At 31.2% G+C, this 13,519-nt stretch overlaps 3 protein-coding genes across 4 annotated transcripts; 1 reads left to right on the top strand and 2 right to left on the bottom strand.

Annotated features, from left to right (window-relative positions):
- Nucleotides 1–910: 910 nt before the first annotated feature.
- On the top strand, nt 911–2,721 carry LOC105964996 (WAT1-related protein At1g68170-like). 2 transcript variants are annotated; one of them, XM_088822564.1, is made up of 7 exons: nt 911–1,238; nt 1,333–1,395; nt 1,470–1,586; nt 1,676–1,922; nt 2,000–2,155; nt 2,236–2,387; nt 2,480–2,721. In XM_088822564.1, exons 1-7 carry the CDS (start codon nt 1,051–1,053, stop codon nt 2,631–2,633), a joined length of 1,077 nt encoding a protein of 358 aa, XP_088678690.1. In that variant the 5' UTR covers nt 911–1,050; the 3' UTR covers nt 2,634–2,721. The 2 variants fall into 2 exon arrangements, with proteins under 2 accessions (XP_088678690.1, XP_088678691.1); XM_088822565.1 differs by having other exon boundaries at nt 1,014–1,238; nt 2,488–2,721.
- A 10-nt stretch (nt 2,722–2,731) lies between these two features.
- Nucleotides 2,732–4,504, bottom strand: LOC105965265 (uncharacterized). Its single transcript, XM_012989797.2, has 2 exons — nt 3,993–4,504; nt 2,732–3,479 (listed from the first exon to the last, which is right to left on the bottom strand). Exons 1-2 carry the CDS (start codon nt 4,173–4,175, stop codon nt 2,958–2,960), a joined length of 705 nt encoding a protein of 234 aa, XP_012845251.2. The 5' UTR covers nt 4,176–4,504; the 3' UTR covers nt 2,732–2,957.
- An 806-nt stretch (nt 4,505–5,310) lies between these two features.
- LOC105964995 (WAT1-related protein At5g64700) lies at nt 5,311–8,014 on the bottom strand. Its single transcript, XM_088822567.1, has 7 exons — nt 7,750–8,014; nt 7,557–7,622; nt 7,323–7,439; nt 6,706–6,955; nt 6,044–6,202; nt 5,788–5,939; nt 5,311–5,692 (listed from the first exon to the last, which is right to left on the bottom strand). Exons 1-7 carry the CDS (start codon nt 7,926–7,928, stop codon nt 5,533–5,535), a joined length of 1,083 nt encoding a protein of 360 aa, XP_088678693.1. The 5' UTR covers nt 7,929–8,014; the 3' UTR covers nt 5,311–5,532.
- Between the last annotated feature and the right edge of the window lie 5,505 nt (nt 8,015–13,519).

Here is a 13,519-nt window from a genome sequence, read left to right as displayed (position 1 = left end):
AGGAGTGATTGTAATTACTCCAAACATAAGGGGTATTTTTGTAATTTAACCTTACGTCAGAGGAACTGAATGCCGTAATGTACCCTGTAAAGTATTGCTAGTTAAAAAAGAAAAAAAGAACAAAAAAAAAATTAAAAAAAGTTGGGTTATCCATAAAATGACATTTTTTTCCTGATTAAGCACAAAGGTTAGTTTCAATGCATCTAACGTATAAGAGCAATGTTATATCTCACTCTGGCAGAAAGGCGCACTTATACAATATTGCGGGGTAAATTACAGCCACGCCCCTGAGGTATGGTCAGATTACGAAAATACCCCTCATGTTTGGGTAATTACAAATCACCCTCAATTATAAATCTTCTTTCACGTCCACCCTTGCAGTGTCAAATTTAGTGGAATATTCTCCAATTTGTATCCGTTTTTACCCCATTCGAGCTCCACATTTTGAAACAAAATGATCATAAGATGTGTCTATGGACTTGTAAATATCAGATTGTGGTGCATCAGAAACTGCAAACGAGTACAAATTATAGAACATTACACATAATCTAGAAGATTGTGTTGAATTTGACATCATAAGGGTAGACGTATAAGAAGATTCATAGTTTAGGGAGTTGGTTGTAATTACCCAAACATGCTGGGCTTTTTTGTAATTTGACCTTACCTCAGGGGTTTGGCCGTAATTTGCCCTCATATTGCACCTTTAATCCCATAGTAGTTTTTCATTATGGTGATGTGATATTCACAATAAACACAATTAGTTGGAATGCATTTTACCACAATCAGCAAACTTTTGTGCATGAGAAAAAGACAATCATCAATCCTAATACATTTACAGCAATTAAACATGTGTTTAGTACAAGTAAACGGCAACGTAAATGTACACGAAGTCGTCGTCGTCGTTATAATTAATTATCTCGATTTTTCACCCCGATTTTGCTTTATGGTTTAGCTTGTCAAACTCTATTTAGTTACATTATTATCTTCTTGATCTTGTAATATTTTTTTTATTTTTTTTCGTTCGATGGAAAATTAATCGAGTTAAAAAAAATGGATTGTGTCGCAGTGGATGAATTAAAGCCGATTTTATTGATGTTACTATGTCAATTAGCCTCCGGGGGTGTTAACATATTTTACAAATTTGCAGTTGCCGACGGGATGAAAATCAGGATTTTGGTCGTCTACCGACTGATCTTCGCCACGGTTTTCATCGCCCCCATCGCCTTAGTCTTCGAAAGGTGGAACTTTTGAAAAAAAAAAAATTTAAAAAGTCGTTAGATATTTCGTTAAATCTCCGTAAAAAAATCGTACTTTCTTGATTTGCTTATGCAGGAAGAGTAGGCCGAAGTTCACTTGGACGATAGCGTTTCAAGCAATCACGTGCGCGTTATTGGGGTAAATAATAAAGATATTTATTTTGAAATAATGGCATTCTTGATATTTAACCATGGGATTAAATCGAAATGCAGACAAGCGTTAGCGAGCAATTTATACGCAGAGAGCCTGGTCTTAACGTCGGCAACGTACGCAGCAGCAATGGCAAATTTAATTCCAGCTCTAACTTTGCTCATGTCCGTCGTATTCAGGTAATTAAATAAAATAAATAATCCTTCAAAATATGCCGAAAATTTAAAATAAATTGTTTTTTTAAATTCATACGCGCACGCGCGTGCAGGTTGGAAAAATTCGATATACGAAGATCAACCGGAAAATCGAAGGTTCTCGGAACGGGATTAGGCATAGCTGGAGCAATGATACTAACCCTTTACAAAGGAATAAAAATCGATTTCTTATCGACAAACGTAAATTTGCTAAGCCACTATGAATCAACGACACGTGTAACCGTGCACCACAATCTCGTTTCGGGCACTGCACTTGCTCTTTGCAGCTGTATTTCTTATGCAGCATGGTTAATTCTTCAGGTAATTAAATTTTAATTTATAGTTACATATTTTTTTTTTATATATATAGATAATGTTTGCTATGTTATTACAAGCAGGCTAAATTAATCGAGAATTACCCCGTATTTTCGAGCACCGCACTGACGTGTTTCAACGGAGCTGTCATAGCCGGAGTTTATTGCTTGTGTCGGGAAAGGGATTTTACCGACTGGAAACTCGGCTGGAATATCAGACTTCTTTCTGCTGCTTTTACCGTAAAACAAATTATTTTATTTTTTTTGACTTTTTTTCGGTTATTTGTATAGGTACATTGTGAATTTTTTTCGATTTACAGGGGATTGTTGGGTCGGGAATTGTGATTGCGATAACTGCATGGGGAACTTGGGTCCGGGGCCCACTATACGTATCTTCGTTTTCTCCGTTAGCTCTTATCTTCGTCGCTTTGCTTGGTTCGCTTGTTCTTGATGAGAAGCTCCATTTGGGAAGGTTATTCTCTCTCTCTCTCTAGATCTCTCTCTCTCTCTCTCTCTCTCTCTCTCTCTCTCTCTCTCTGATATTAGTCCCGGTTTTTTTTTTAGTGTAATAGGATCGGTGATCATAGTTTTGGGGTTATATTTGGTGCTATGGGGAAAATCGAAGGAGATGAAAGATAGTAGCTTGGAAATAACTGCAATTAGTGACGGAAATCAAAGAGGAGACGAAAAACCATTGTCGCCCGTCCAACAAGTGTAGTATACCGTAATCTCTATGTTCTGAAATACATATAAATAAACTACTATTTGTATTCAGTTTGTTTGAATTTTATAAGTTTATTTTCTTCGACTGGAAACTATAACAAACAAAATATTTCTATTGCAAAATGAGTAAATTAAGAGAGCGACGAAATGGAAGTTCGACTACGTTACCACTAACATTGTTCTTTTTTAAGCGAATGATCAAAAACAGCCCTAAAGTAACGCGGAAGAACAGAACAACGAAAAAAAATACAATGAAACTAATTAACGACTAGTAAGTCCAGCCGAGTATTAAGTTCGTATCGATTAATTTAATGAATTTTTAAAACCATAATTTGAACAATGGTTTCTTCTCCTCGGTTTTCGCTTCCTCGGTTTTTGCTTCAGTCTGATCGGCTTTCTCTTCTGGTTTTTTTTCCTCGGTTTTCGCTTCCTCTTTCGTTTCAGTCTGCTCGGATTTCTCTTCTGGCTTTTTTTCCTCGGTTTTTTCTTCTACCTTCTCTGTTTTCTCCAATCCTTCAGGCTCGGATTTCTCCGAAGCCTGAGGTTCGGATGTGTCGGATTTTTCAGGTTCGGATGTGTCCGATGTCTTAGGTTCGGGTTCGTCTGATGATGTCTCGGATGATTTCTCTTCTGCTTTGTTATCATCAGATGATTTTTCGACTTCTTCTTTTTCTTTTTCGTTTTCGTTTTCGACATCGTTCGACGGTGATTGGACAACTGAATCGGCAGCAACTGGTTCCGGAGATTCTTTCGACTTATTTTCAGTTACTGCTTCTGCAGCTGCTTCATCTTCTTGTTTTACTTGCTCTGATTTGTTCTCAGTTAAGCTCTTCTCTTCATTCTATTTAAAAAAAAAAAGAAATTATTCATCAACATTTTAAATTATGGAATATTATTATAACAGAAAAAAGAAATAATTCAAAATAACTAAATATTTATATAATTTGATTCAAACAAATTCAATAATTTATTTTATTGGCATTATTATTTCTATATCAATAGTAAGAGAAATTTACAATTTTAATCCCTCAAGTTTGCATTGATTTTACATTTGATCCCTCGTGTTCTCAAAAAAATATATTTGATTCCTCATGTTTCAATAATTTAACATTTTTGGTCATTTATGTCAATTTACTGTTAGTTCGTTACTTAATGCAGTCATTGGCACACGCTTGATTCCGTTAGTACTAATAGAAAATTGACGGGAAGGACTAAAAATGTTGAACTTTTGAAATATAGGGACCAAATGTGTCTTTTGTGAACAAGGAGGACCAAATATGAAATTTGTTCAAACTTGAGGGATGAAAATCGTATTTTTCCCAATATAGTAATATAGAATGTATGTAAAGTTTACCTCTTTAAGCAAGTCAGCACCAAGCGATTGGCTATTCTTGGCTTCATCATCGTCCACCACCACCGCCGGCGGAGCTTCCTCCTTCTTGATGACCTGGGTATCTTCCCTCGCCGGAGAAGCTGGAAGCGGCGCGTCGAAGTCGTCGTCCTTCAGCACCTGAGACCTCGAAGTGCAAGCTCCCATTTTCTCTCACAAGCCTTTTCTTCTCTCTCTCTCTCTCTCAAGCAAAATGGAAGCTCTGAGCTTTCTAGAGAGAGAGAGTAGAGAGAGAAAGCTAGAACGCAGTTGGGAAAATAGGAAGATAAGAACTGCGATGAGAGAGACGGGGAAGAAGGAGATGTAGAGTGAGAAATTTATAGAGAGATTCAAAACGCCGTGGCCGGTGGTGCAGCATTTGACTTTTTTCTCCGCCACCCATCGTTTCTATTTTCTTTCTACGGTTCGGAGAAATTCATGTTTGACCGCTCGCTTAAAACCACCGGTCCTCAAACGTTGACTCACACAATTCCTATTATTTCCCATTAAAAAGGAAAATAGAAAATAAAAAATAAAATATATTTATTTAAAGGATTTTAATTTGGGTAAATTACAACCACACCCTTAGGTATGGTCAAATTACGAAAACTCTCCTCTTGTTTGGGTAATTACAACCATCCACCTCAACTATAAATCTTCTTACACGTCCACCCTTGCGGTTTCAAATTTAGTGGAATATTCGAGATTATATGGAATATTAACATTTTTGTACTCGTTTTATCCCATTCGAACTCTACATTTTGAAGCAAGATGATCATAGTATGTGTTTTTTGGCTTGTATATATATCAGGTTGTGGTGCATCAAAAACTGTATTTTTACACAAACGAGTACAAACTAGAGCACATTTCACGAAATCTAGATGATTATGTTGAATTTGATACCATAAGAGTGGAGGTGTAAGAAAAAATCATAGTTGAGGGAGATAGATGTAATTATCCAAACAAGAGGGGTTTTTTCGTAAATTGACCATACATCAGGGGGAGGTTGTAATTTACCCTTTTAATTTTAATTTTTTTTTGGAAAATAGTAATTTTACATATTAAGTTATTAACTTGTTATTGATCATGGATAAATAGTTTGAGAAACCTTTATCTAGTACATTTAAACTATATATTTTATTACTATTAAACCGATCGAGGGAGTTTCAACTTAGATGTTACATCGGGTAATTGTTATTCGTCGATGGGGTTACATAATCAGCCACTGAGCTCACATCCACATGGATATGTGTGATTACGTGCATATCTATGATTTTAACATGATGTAGCATCTAATTTTCGATTTTATACGTAAATGCTAATTAATGCACTCTATTATGATATTAAAATTCCTAGTACAATATATCATACATAAACTTTTGATACTAAAAAAAAAAAGATAAAAAACTCTACTAAGTTCAATCGAACGCGAAACAATTGTACGGCGAGTAAAACCATCTGCGATCGAAATCGAACTGAAATTTATCAATATCTTCGACTATCGATTATACGTGAAATTACTTAATTAACCCTGTGGAGTACTATTAATCACTTCCTTTGTTCCTTTCTCAACATCACAAAATTGTGTTTGACAAGATGCACTAGTTTTTTCCATTTCTTCCTCCTTAGCCTTTCCCAATAGCACAAAATAAAGCCCTCCAACCAGTAATATTGCTCCCAAAACACTGTCACATTAAATCAATTTAATTCAATTTAATTAAAATGAAAATAATTAAGGTAATTAATAATAAATAATTAATAATTAATAAATGATAATTACCTCCCAAAACTGATAATCTCCCCCAAGAAAAAAGCAGATAAAATAATAGTGAAAACCATGATTAGTGGAGTTGTCATGGCTAAGAAAACTGGACCTTTCTTCTCAATAACCCATGTTTGTAGGTAAAATGTTAGACCAGTCACCACTATTCCCTGTCACACAATTTTATTTAATTATTTTGTTAGTAATAAATTAATTATGTCCTAATTTATTTTTTGCATGTAATAATTAAATTAAAATAAAATAAAATACTTACACAATAAGCTACAGATAAAAGCCTGATATTCCAACCAAGTAGCCATTGATGAGGATCTCTTGTGACAGAAGCAGCAACTATGAATGATTGAATTGTGCTTAGAAAGCATTGTAGTGTTGTCAATAGCAGCTTTGATGGGTATTCTTTTAGTACTCTTCCCTATATTTATTTATATATTTATTTATTAATTACCATAATTAATATGAGAAAAAATTAAATTAAATTGAAGTTTTATAAGTGAAAAAAATAAAAAAATAAATCTATAGATAGATATATAATGTTGCATTGATATTTAAATTGAACTATAAGTTACTCAATATATATGTCGTCGTCAAAAAGGGCGTTTGAGCCCGGTTAATTCTTTAATATAATTAAACAATCGAGTTTAATTTTTTTTTAAACACGTATTTCTCACTTGAGCTTGATTTGTGTTTGGCTTGATATCATGTTATAAGTCGTTATTTAAGTTCGATAATATAATATATGAAGCTTGGTTCGAGCTCAATCGGAACAGAAACGATAAAATCTATTAAAAAGATTCTATTTACTCGATCGAGCTTCATAATCTAAAAAAAACTCTAATATATATATACGAGAGAGAGAGAGAGAGAGAGAGAGAGAGAGAGAGAGAGAGAGAGAGAGAGAGAGAGAGAGAGAGAGACCTGCAAGACTAGCCAGAAAGCCCAAGACAAATTGGAGAGGAGCATGAGAAAGACACCCTTAATCCAAGTATTTGATGAAGGAACTTTGTCTTGAAATTGTTGTAAATGATTGTTAATTAAATGATGATGTAATAAAATCTTGAAAAAAGGTCCTCTATAAAAAGCAATTGTTGCAACTCCTCCAATGCAAATTGTCACCCCTGCAATCTTCATCATTCCTCCCCTTGTCCTTATGTTCACCTTCTCCATCCTATATTACATACATCAATTTAATTTTAATATTTTATATATATATATATATATATATATATATATATATATATATATATATATATATATATATATATATATATATATATATATATAGGGAAGACAAGGGGTATGATAAAAAGGGATTTTTGCTTTATTCGAATATGTGAAATATATCCATTTGACTAGAAAAAGAAGATACACTACTACACATGCAGGAGGAGGAGTTAAGTGATGGGGTTGAATAAATTAAATTATTTGATTAATTAATGACCTTATTTTATTAGGAGAATTATATAATAAAATCATCTAATTATTCAATTACACACAGTATAATTATATTTAGTAATATAGATATATAATTATACCTTAACAAGAGTGCAAGAAAGAAAGTGATGACAGGAAGAGTGTTGACAGTTGCAGCACCCAGAGAAGCTGACGTGTACTTCAATGCTACTCCTACTATATCTAAGCTCATTGTTATCCTGCATATTTTATTTATTTCATATTTCATCAAACACCATATATATATATATATATATGTGTGTGTGTGTGTGTGTGTGTGAAGATTCTTAATTTAAAAGTGAAGAACATATATATACCCAAAAAGACTGAGCAAGAAAATCTTGATGAAGATTGAGAATGTCAATGGTGGTGGAGCACTTTTCCTGCAAATTAATTAATTAATTAGTATATATATGTATGCATGTGAGAGAAAGTCTAGAGAGAGAGAGAATATATATATATATATATATCTAGAGAGAGAGATAGTATATGAATATGAATATGACATACCGTTGGAGGGAGAAGGCAAAGGGGGCTAAGAAAAGAGTGGCAGCAAATTGTCTGTAGAAAACAAAAACAAAAGTATTCATTCCAACATCGAAAGCAATCTTCGTTAGCAAGAAATACCCTGCATATATCAACTGTATCCCAACCACTGCCCCCCATATTGCCTTCTTTCTCTCCTCCATTACTTTTATATTTACCTCTCTCTCTCTAGATATTCTCTCTCTAGACTCTCTCTCTCTCTGGATATAAATATTGATTGGAGTTGTAAGAAATAAGTTTGCTGGAGATGAGTGTATATATATAGGGCGAAATATCTGATCAAATGTGTTTCCGCCACGTGGTGCAATATAATTACGAGTATGTTTAATTTATTAAAGAAAAAAACGCACACACACACACACTAGCTAGAGACATAAATAAAAATGAAGAATATTCTGATGAATGGGTAATAAATAAAGCAACAAATAATATATAAAGTGGTAAAAAAGATATTCTAAAGCTGGGCACTGCAATTTCATGGCTTTCTTTCTTCGTTGGTTCAGACACACTTTAACAAAAAAGATCTCACATACATACATACATATACATACATATATATATATATATATATATGCACGTATACAATTAGTAAATTAAGCATATGCATTTTTCATTTATATTAATTTCCTACAATTAGTAAGTGTGTGTGTGTGTGATCGAGAGAGACGATTAGGTTTGATCAATCATGTCATGTATATCGTGTTTTATTTTTATTTTAATTTATATACATTATACGGGCAATTTGCTAAAGAGTAAACACCCTTTATCGTACGTTAATATCATTTCAAATCAGGGACGGTCGAATTTCGCCAATTTGTTAGAAGTTCTATTTTCTTTTTAGACGAAATTACACATCTACCCCTTCTCTCCCCATCTCGTAACCCATCCACTCCTTCGATCAAATTCAACATATCCTCAATGCACCACCATTGTCTTCCCCCCTCCTGCAGCCGCCGTCTTCGATACACATACTCACATACACAACTTCACATACGATAGTCGTTGAAAAACCAGATCTGCATTTGTAAATGCACATTTGGAGGATATGAACGGCAGTTATTGATTCACTTGGATAAGCTCCATATGCTACTGAGTGCGTATATTCATGTAACATTAAGTTCTAGACTTCCGTAATTCTAAAAATAAGATGTAACAACTCTGAAGCTCTTAAAACAACTCATATTAAACGTAAGAGTTTATCAGCTGTTTAAAATAAATTTAGCCACACAGACACCGATACGAGCCAAGGATTAATGGGGTGATGACAAAAATATATAGTGTGGTTTAGTTGCACTAATTATTGTGAATGGACATGGGTTATTTAAATACTAGTTCACATTAAACCAAGTGGAGTGACACTTATTTAAGTTGATGTTTTCACTTTTCTTTCTTGACTTGGACCTAATTAATTAGACAATAATCATGTGTTAGGATATCACTAGTGATAAAGTTATGCATAATGTTGGCAATAATCCATCAATTTCATAAACTTTTAAGTTTAATTTATTAAATAGCATAGTATATTTTTTTTTTCTTTTTTGAGCAAATATTAAATAGTAATGGCTTTTACCTTTAATTTTATTTATAAAATAAAAATTTAGACCGACGAAAGAAATATAAAAATCCGAGCTTTAAACTTTATTATTTCATTTCTAGAACAAAATAATATAATGTGCACCATAAGTCATTAATTACTGGATTTTATTTTCAGAAAAAGAAAATAATAACATATTAATCGATCAAATTTTAATTATCGACATTTTCACGTGTAAAAAATGCAGTAATTCCAAATTAAATACAATTTAATGGTATATAAAAGATGCCTTATGTTTTTCTTTTTTTAAATAATTGGATTGCAAGGCACAATATCTGATGCCAATTTCTAATATTTCCAAAATATTTTATTAAAATAAAGATTAAAGTGCTTGATTCCCCAATTCAAGCACTAATTCACAATTCAATAATAAAAAAATTATAATAGCACGAGTTCATGCAAGCACTTGAATATGTTGGCAAAATTAGTATAAAGATTGTTCTACGTGTTTCTGAATAGTCAAGTCATATCATGTTATAAAAAATATCAAATAAATACATATAAAAATTAATAATATATATGTTTTATCATTTTTTTTATATTCATATAAACAATTTATGCTTATTAAAAAAATATTAATATTAAAAAAAATGAACCAAAAATTAACAAAATGAGTTGACCTCGAGCTCCCGATAGACTCCACTTGAGCTTGAGCTTGAGCATGTAAATTCTGGCAATCTCGGCTCGTTCGCACACCTAGATACGTCACATTTTTCCTATATTTGCAAGAATAATCCTACAAATTAATTGTACATAACTAGTTTTAGAAAAAAATAAAATATATATTTACATAATACATGCATGCCAAATGCAACTAACTCATCAATATAGATGAAAAAATTATCTTTACTTTTGCTCTAGTAGAAGAATAAAAAAAAGTAGAAATATGCATAAAGCCCTCAAATTTTGCTATTTCTTTGCATTAAAAGACAAAATTCCTCGCTGTGAAGACCGTCATCCCCTGATCCGTCAGGTTTTTGAATCACGGTGACTCAATGACCAGTTAGAGATTTTGCTATTTCTTGTCCACACACAAATTGGTATATGTGAGGTTCATGCATTTAATTTTAATATCCTTCATGGAAGTGTAGATAGAAAAGAGCAATTAATTAAGGATTGTTTATATATCAATCAATCAAAAAAAATCAATAATCCCTTTAGTTTGTCATGGCACTAGGATAGCTACACAACATCTTTTTTGGAGCCATAGTCATAGCAAGGCAAAGAGATGTTGATAACTCAATCATATTTGTGTCACTTGTTACTTTTTTTTCTCCCCTTTTATCACATAGGATCTCATGTTGTTTTCAATAAAAATATAGTAGATTTATATGCATGTGAAGTATGAGGTTAGGTTACGTCGAAATAGCGAAGTTCTTTTACGACCATGAAACGAGTATCTTATTTTTTTTTCGTGAAAAAAACTTTCATCAAAAACAATTAAAGCGTTTTTGATATGCTCGTGATTCGAATGTGGGAATGATCTATAGCCACTTGTTAAGAAAGATGTGGGGTTCAGGTCGGTAGCAAGCTGGTTCGAAAAGTTCAAAGCGTAAGCAGAAAATGAGGTCCACACTGAATAAAGCTGGATAAAAAGTGTTTTTGTATTGTGACCAATAATATGATCAATAAAACAACAAATGAAGTGGCAAAGTTAGAAATGATTTAAAACTTTACAAGTTTAATTTAAGTTTTATAGTAGTAGTATATTGAATTTTTGAATACTTTTTTTTTTTTTAATAAAATCGTAATTAAAGAAATATGTAAAGCCATATATAAAGGAGTTCTAGAAATGAAATAAATAAATGAAAAGACAATACATGTTAGAGGCCCAAGACAAACGATCTTTCCACATTGCACTAGGCCCTTTTTTATGTGCAAATTACGACCAGCCCTGAGTTATGGATAAATTACGAATCCCCCTCCTATTTGGGTACTTACAGTCACCCCTCTTCAATGTATTATCTGACGAAAAGACCCCTCCAAAGGTAAATTTAGGATGTTAATTCGATAAAACCGAACCGAAATTTCGGTAAGTCAGCATTTTATACTGTTTACCGAACTAAATATACAATTTGATTCGGTAAAACCGAATTACATAAACTTTATGTAAAAATATTTAAAAGGTGGGGGGTGGCTGTAATTATCCAAATAAGAAGGATTTTTCGGGATTTGGTCATACCTTAGGAGGGTGGCCGTAATTTGCCCATTTTTTTATAGGAAACTTTTTGTGTCATAATGCAGCGTGTTTTTTTGTTTCGTTTTTTTAAGAAATGTTTCGGAACCAAAAAAATTAAAGTTGAAGCCCGAGCTGCTAAGAGATGGAAATCGGACTGATACTAGAGTTCGCACTCCGACGATCAAGTCAATATGGATCGATATGTATTTCGAAGGTGGATTCATGTGTATTTTGGGAATGAAATGGATAAGTTCCGATATATGAAAATTCGTACATTTCATAAGAGAGGGATATATTTATAATTTTCTCGTCCGGACCCAAATAACTCCTTATAACCAGGGCAAGAGTGTACCTCAAACCAAAATTATTATTATTATTATTATTATTATTATTATTATTATTATTATTATTATTATTATTATTATTATTATTATTATTATTATTATTATTATTATTATTATTATTATTATTATTATTATTATTATTATTATTATTATTATTATTATTATTATTATTATTATTATTATTATTATTATTATTATTATTATTATTATTATTATTATTATTATTATTATTATTATTATTATTATTATTATTATTATTATTATTATTATTATTATTATTATTATTATTATTATTATTATTATTATTATTATTATTATTATTATTATTATTATTATTATTATTATTATTATTATTATTATTATTATTATTATTATTATTATTATTATTATTATTATTATTATTATTATTATTATTATTATTATTATTATTATTATTATTATTATTATTATTATTATTATTATTATTATTATTATTATTATTATTATTATTATTATTATTATTATTATTATTATTATTATTATTATTATTATTATTATTATTATTATTAATTAATTAATTAATCCATAAATAAACCAATATAAAAATGTTTTATAATTCACTCCAAACGGGCCTGGTTGAGCTTTTGTTATTTATTAGTATTTTCTCAAATTGGGCCTTCCAATATTTACTAATGTTAGCCCAGTAGGCCGTATAGTTTGGACTATAGTGGATAGTTTACTATCATTTATAGAAGTCGAAATCGGACGGATGGTATCGAAATTAACACTTTCAAAACTACTAATTTCGATATCATCCGTCCGGTTTCGACATAAGGAGAAAACAAATTGGGATATTTTCAAAAAAAATTCAAACATAAATACAAAATAAGGAGAAAACAAATCGAATTTTCATAATTGGAAAAAAAATACTCCACAATCGGAATATTTTCCATCAAAATTGGCGAAAACTAAACAAATCTATTTCTTTATTAGTATATAATATATCAAATTCATAATAATATTATAAGTGTGATTGTTGAAAATAAATCAGAAATTAAAAACAAATCGGATATCAAAGTATATATATATATATATATATAAACACACGTATAATTTCGATCTTAAAAACGAAATAGATTTATTTTGAAACAAGTTATTTTTTTGTTTATTTACGAATTTAGATTAATGACATTTCCAAAAAAAAAAACATATCGGAACGCAATTAAAATTAATTTCTCACTTTTAAAAAGACATTAAACAAATTCTTAGACAAATTCCGAAAATGCTAATTGCGATCTGATCCATCCAATTTTTTCCCCTTCCGCAAGTAAACAAATTTGAAAATTTAACACACACACCACATTTAACCTCTAAAATTGAAAAACATGAAAGAAGGGGGTAAATTACAACGACCCCCTGAAGGTGTGGTCAATTTACGAAAAAAATTCTTTTGTTTGGATAATTACATTTACCCCATCAACTATGATTTTTTCTTAAACCACCCCCACTTATGGTGTCAAATTCAACATAATCATCTAAATTTCGTCAAATGTGGTCTAGATTGTACTCGTTTTGTATAAAAATACAGTTTCTGGTGCACCACAGTCTGATATATACAAGCTTAAAAACACATGTTAT

This window comes from Erythranthe guttata, chromosome 8, assembly GCF_056151865.1.
Source record: "Erythranthe guttata isolate IM_541 chromosome 8, IM_541, whole genome shotgun sequence".
NCBI classification, from domain to species: domain Eukaryota; kingdom Viridiplantae; phylum Streptophyta; class Magnoliopsida; order Lamiales; family Phrymaceae; genus Erythranthe; species Erythranthe guttata.
The sequence above is the reverse complement of the archived record's forward strand: the minus strand, read 5'-3'. Positions and strand labels throughout refer to the sequence as shown.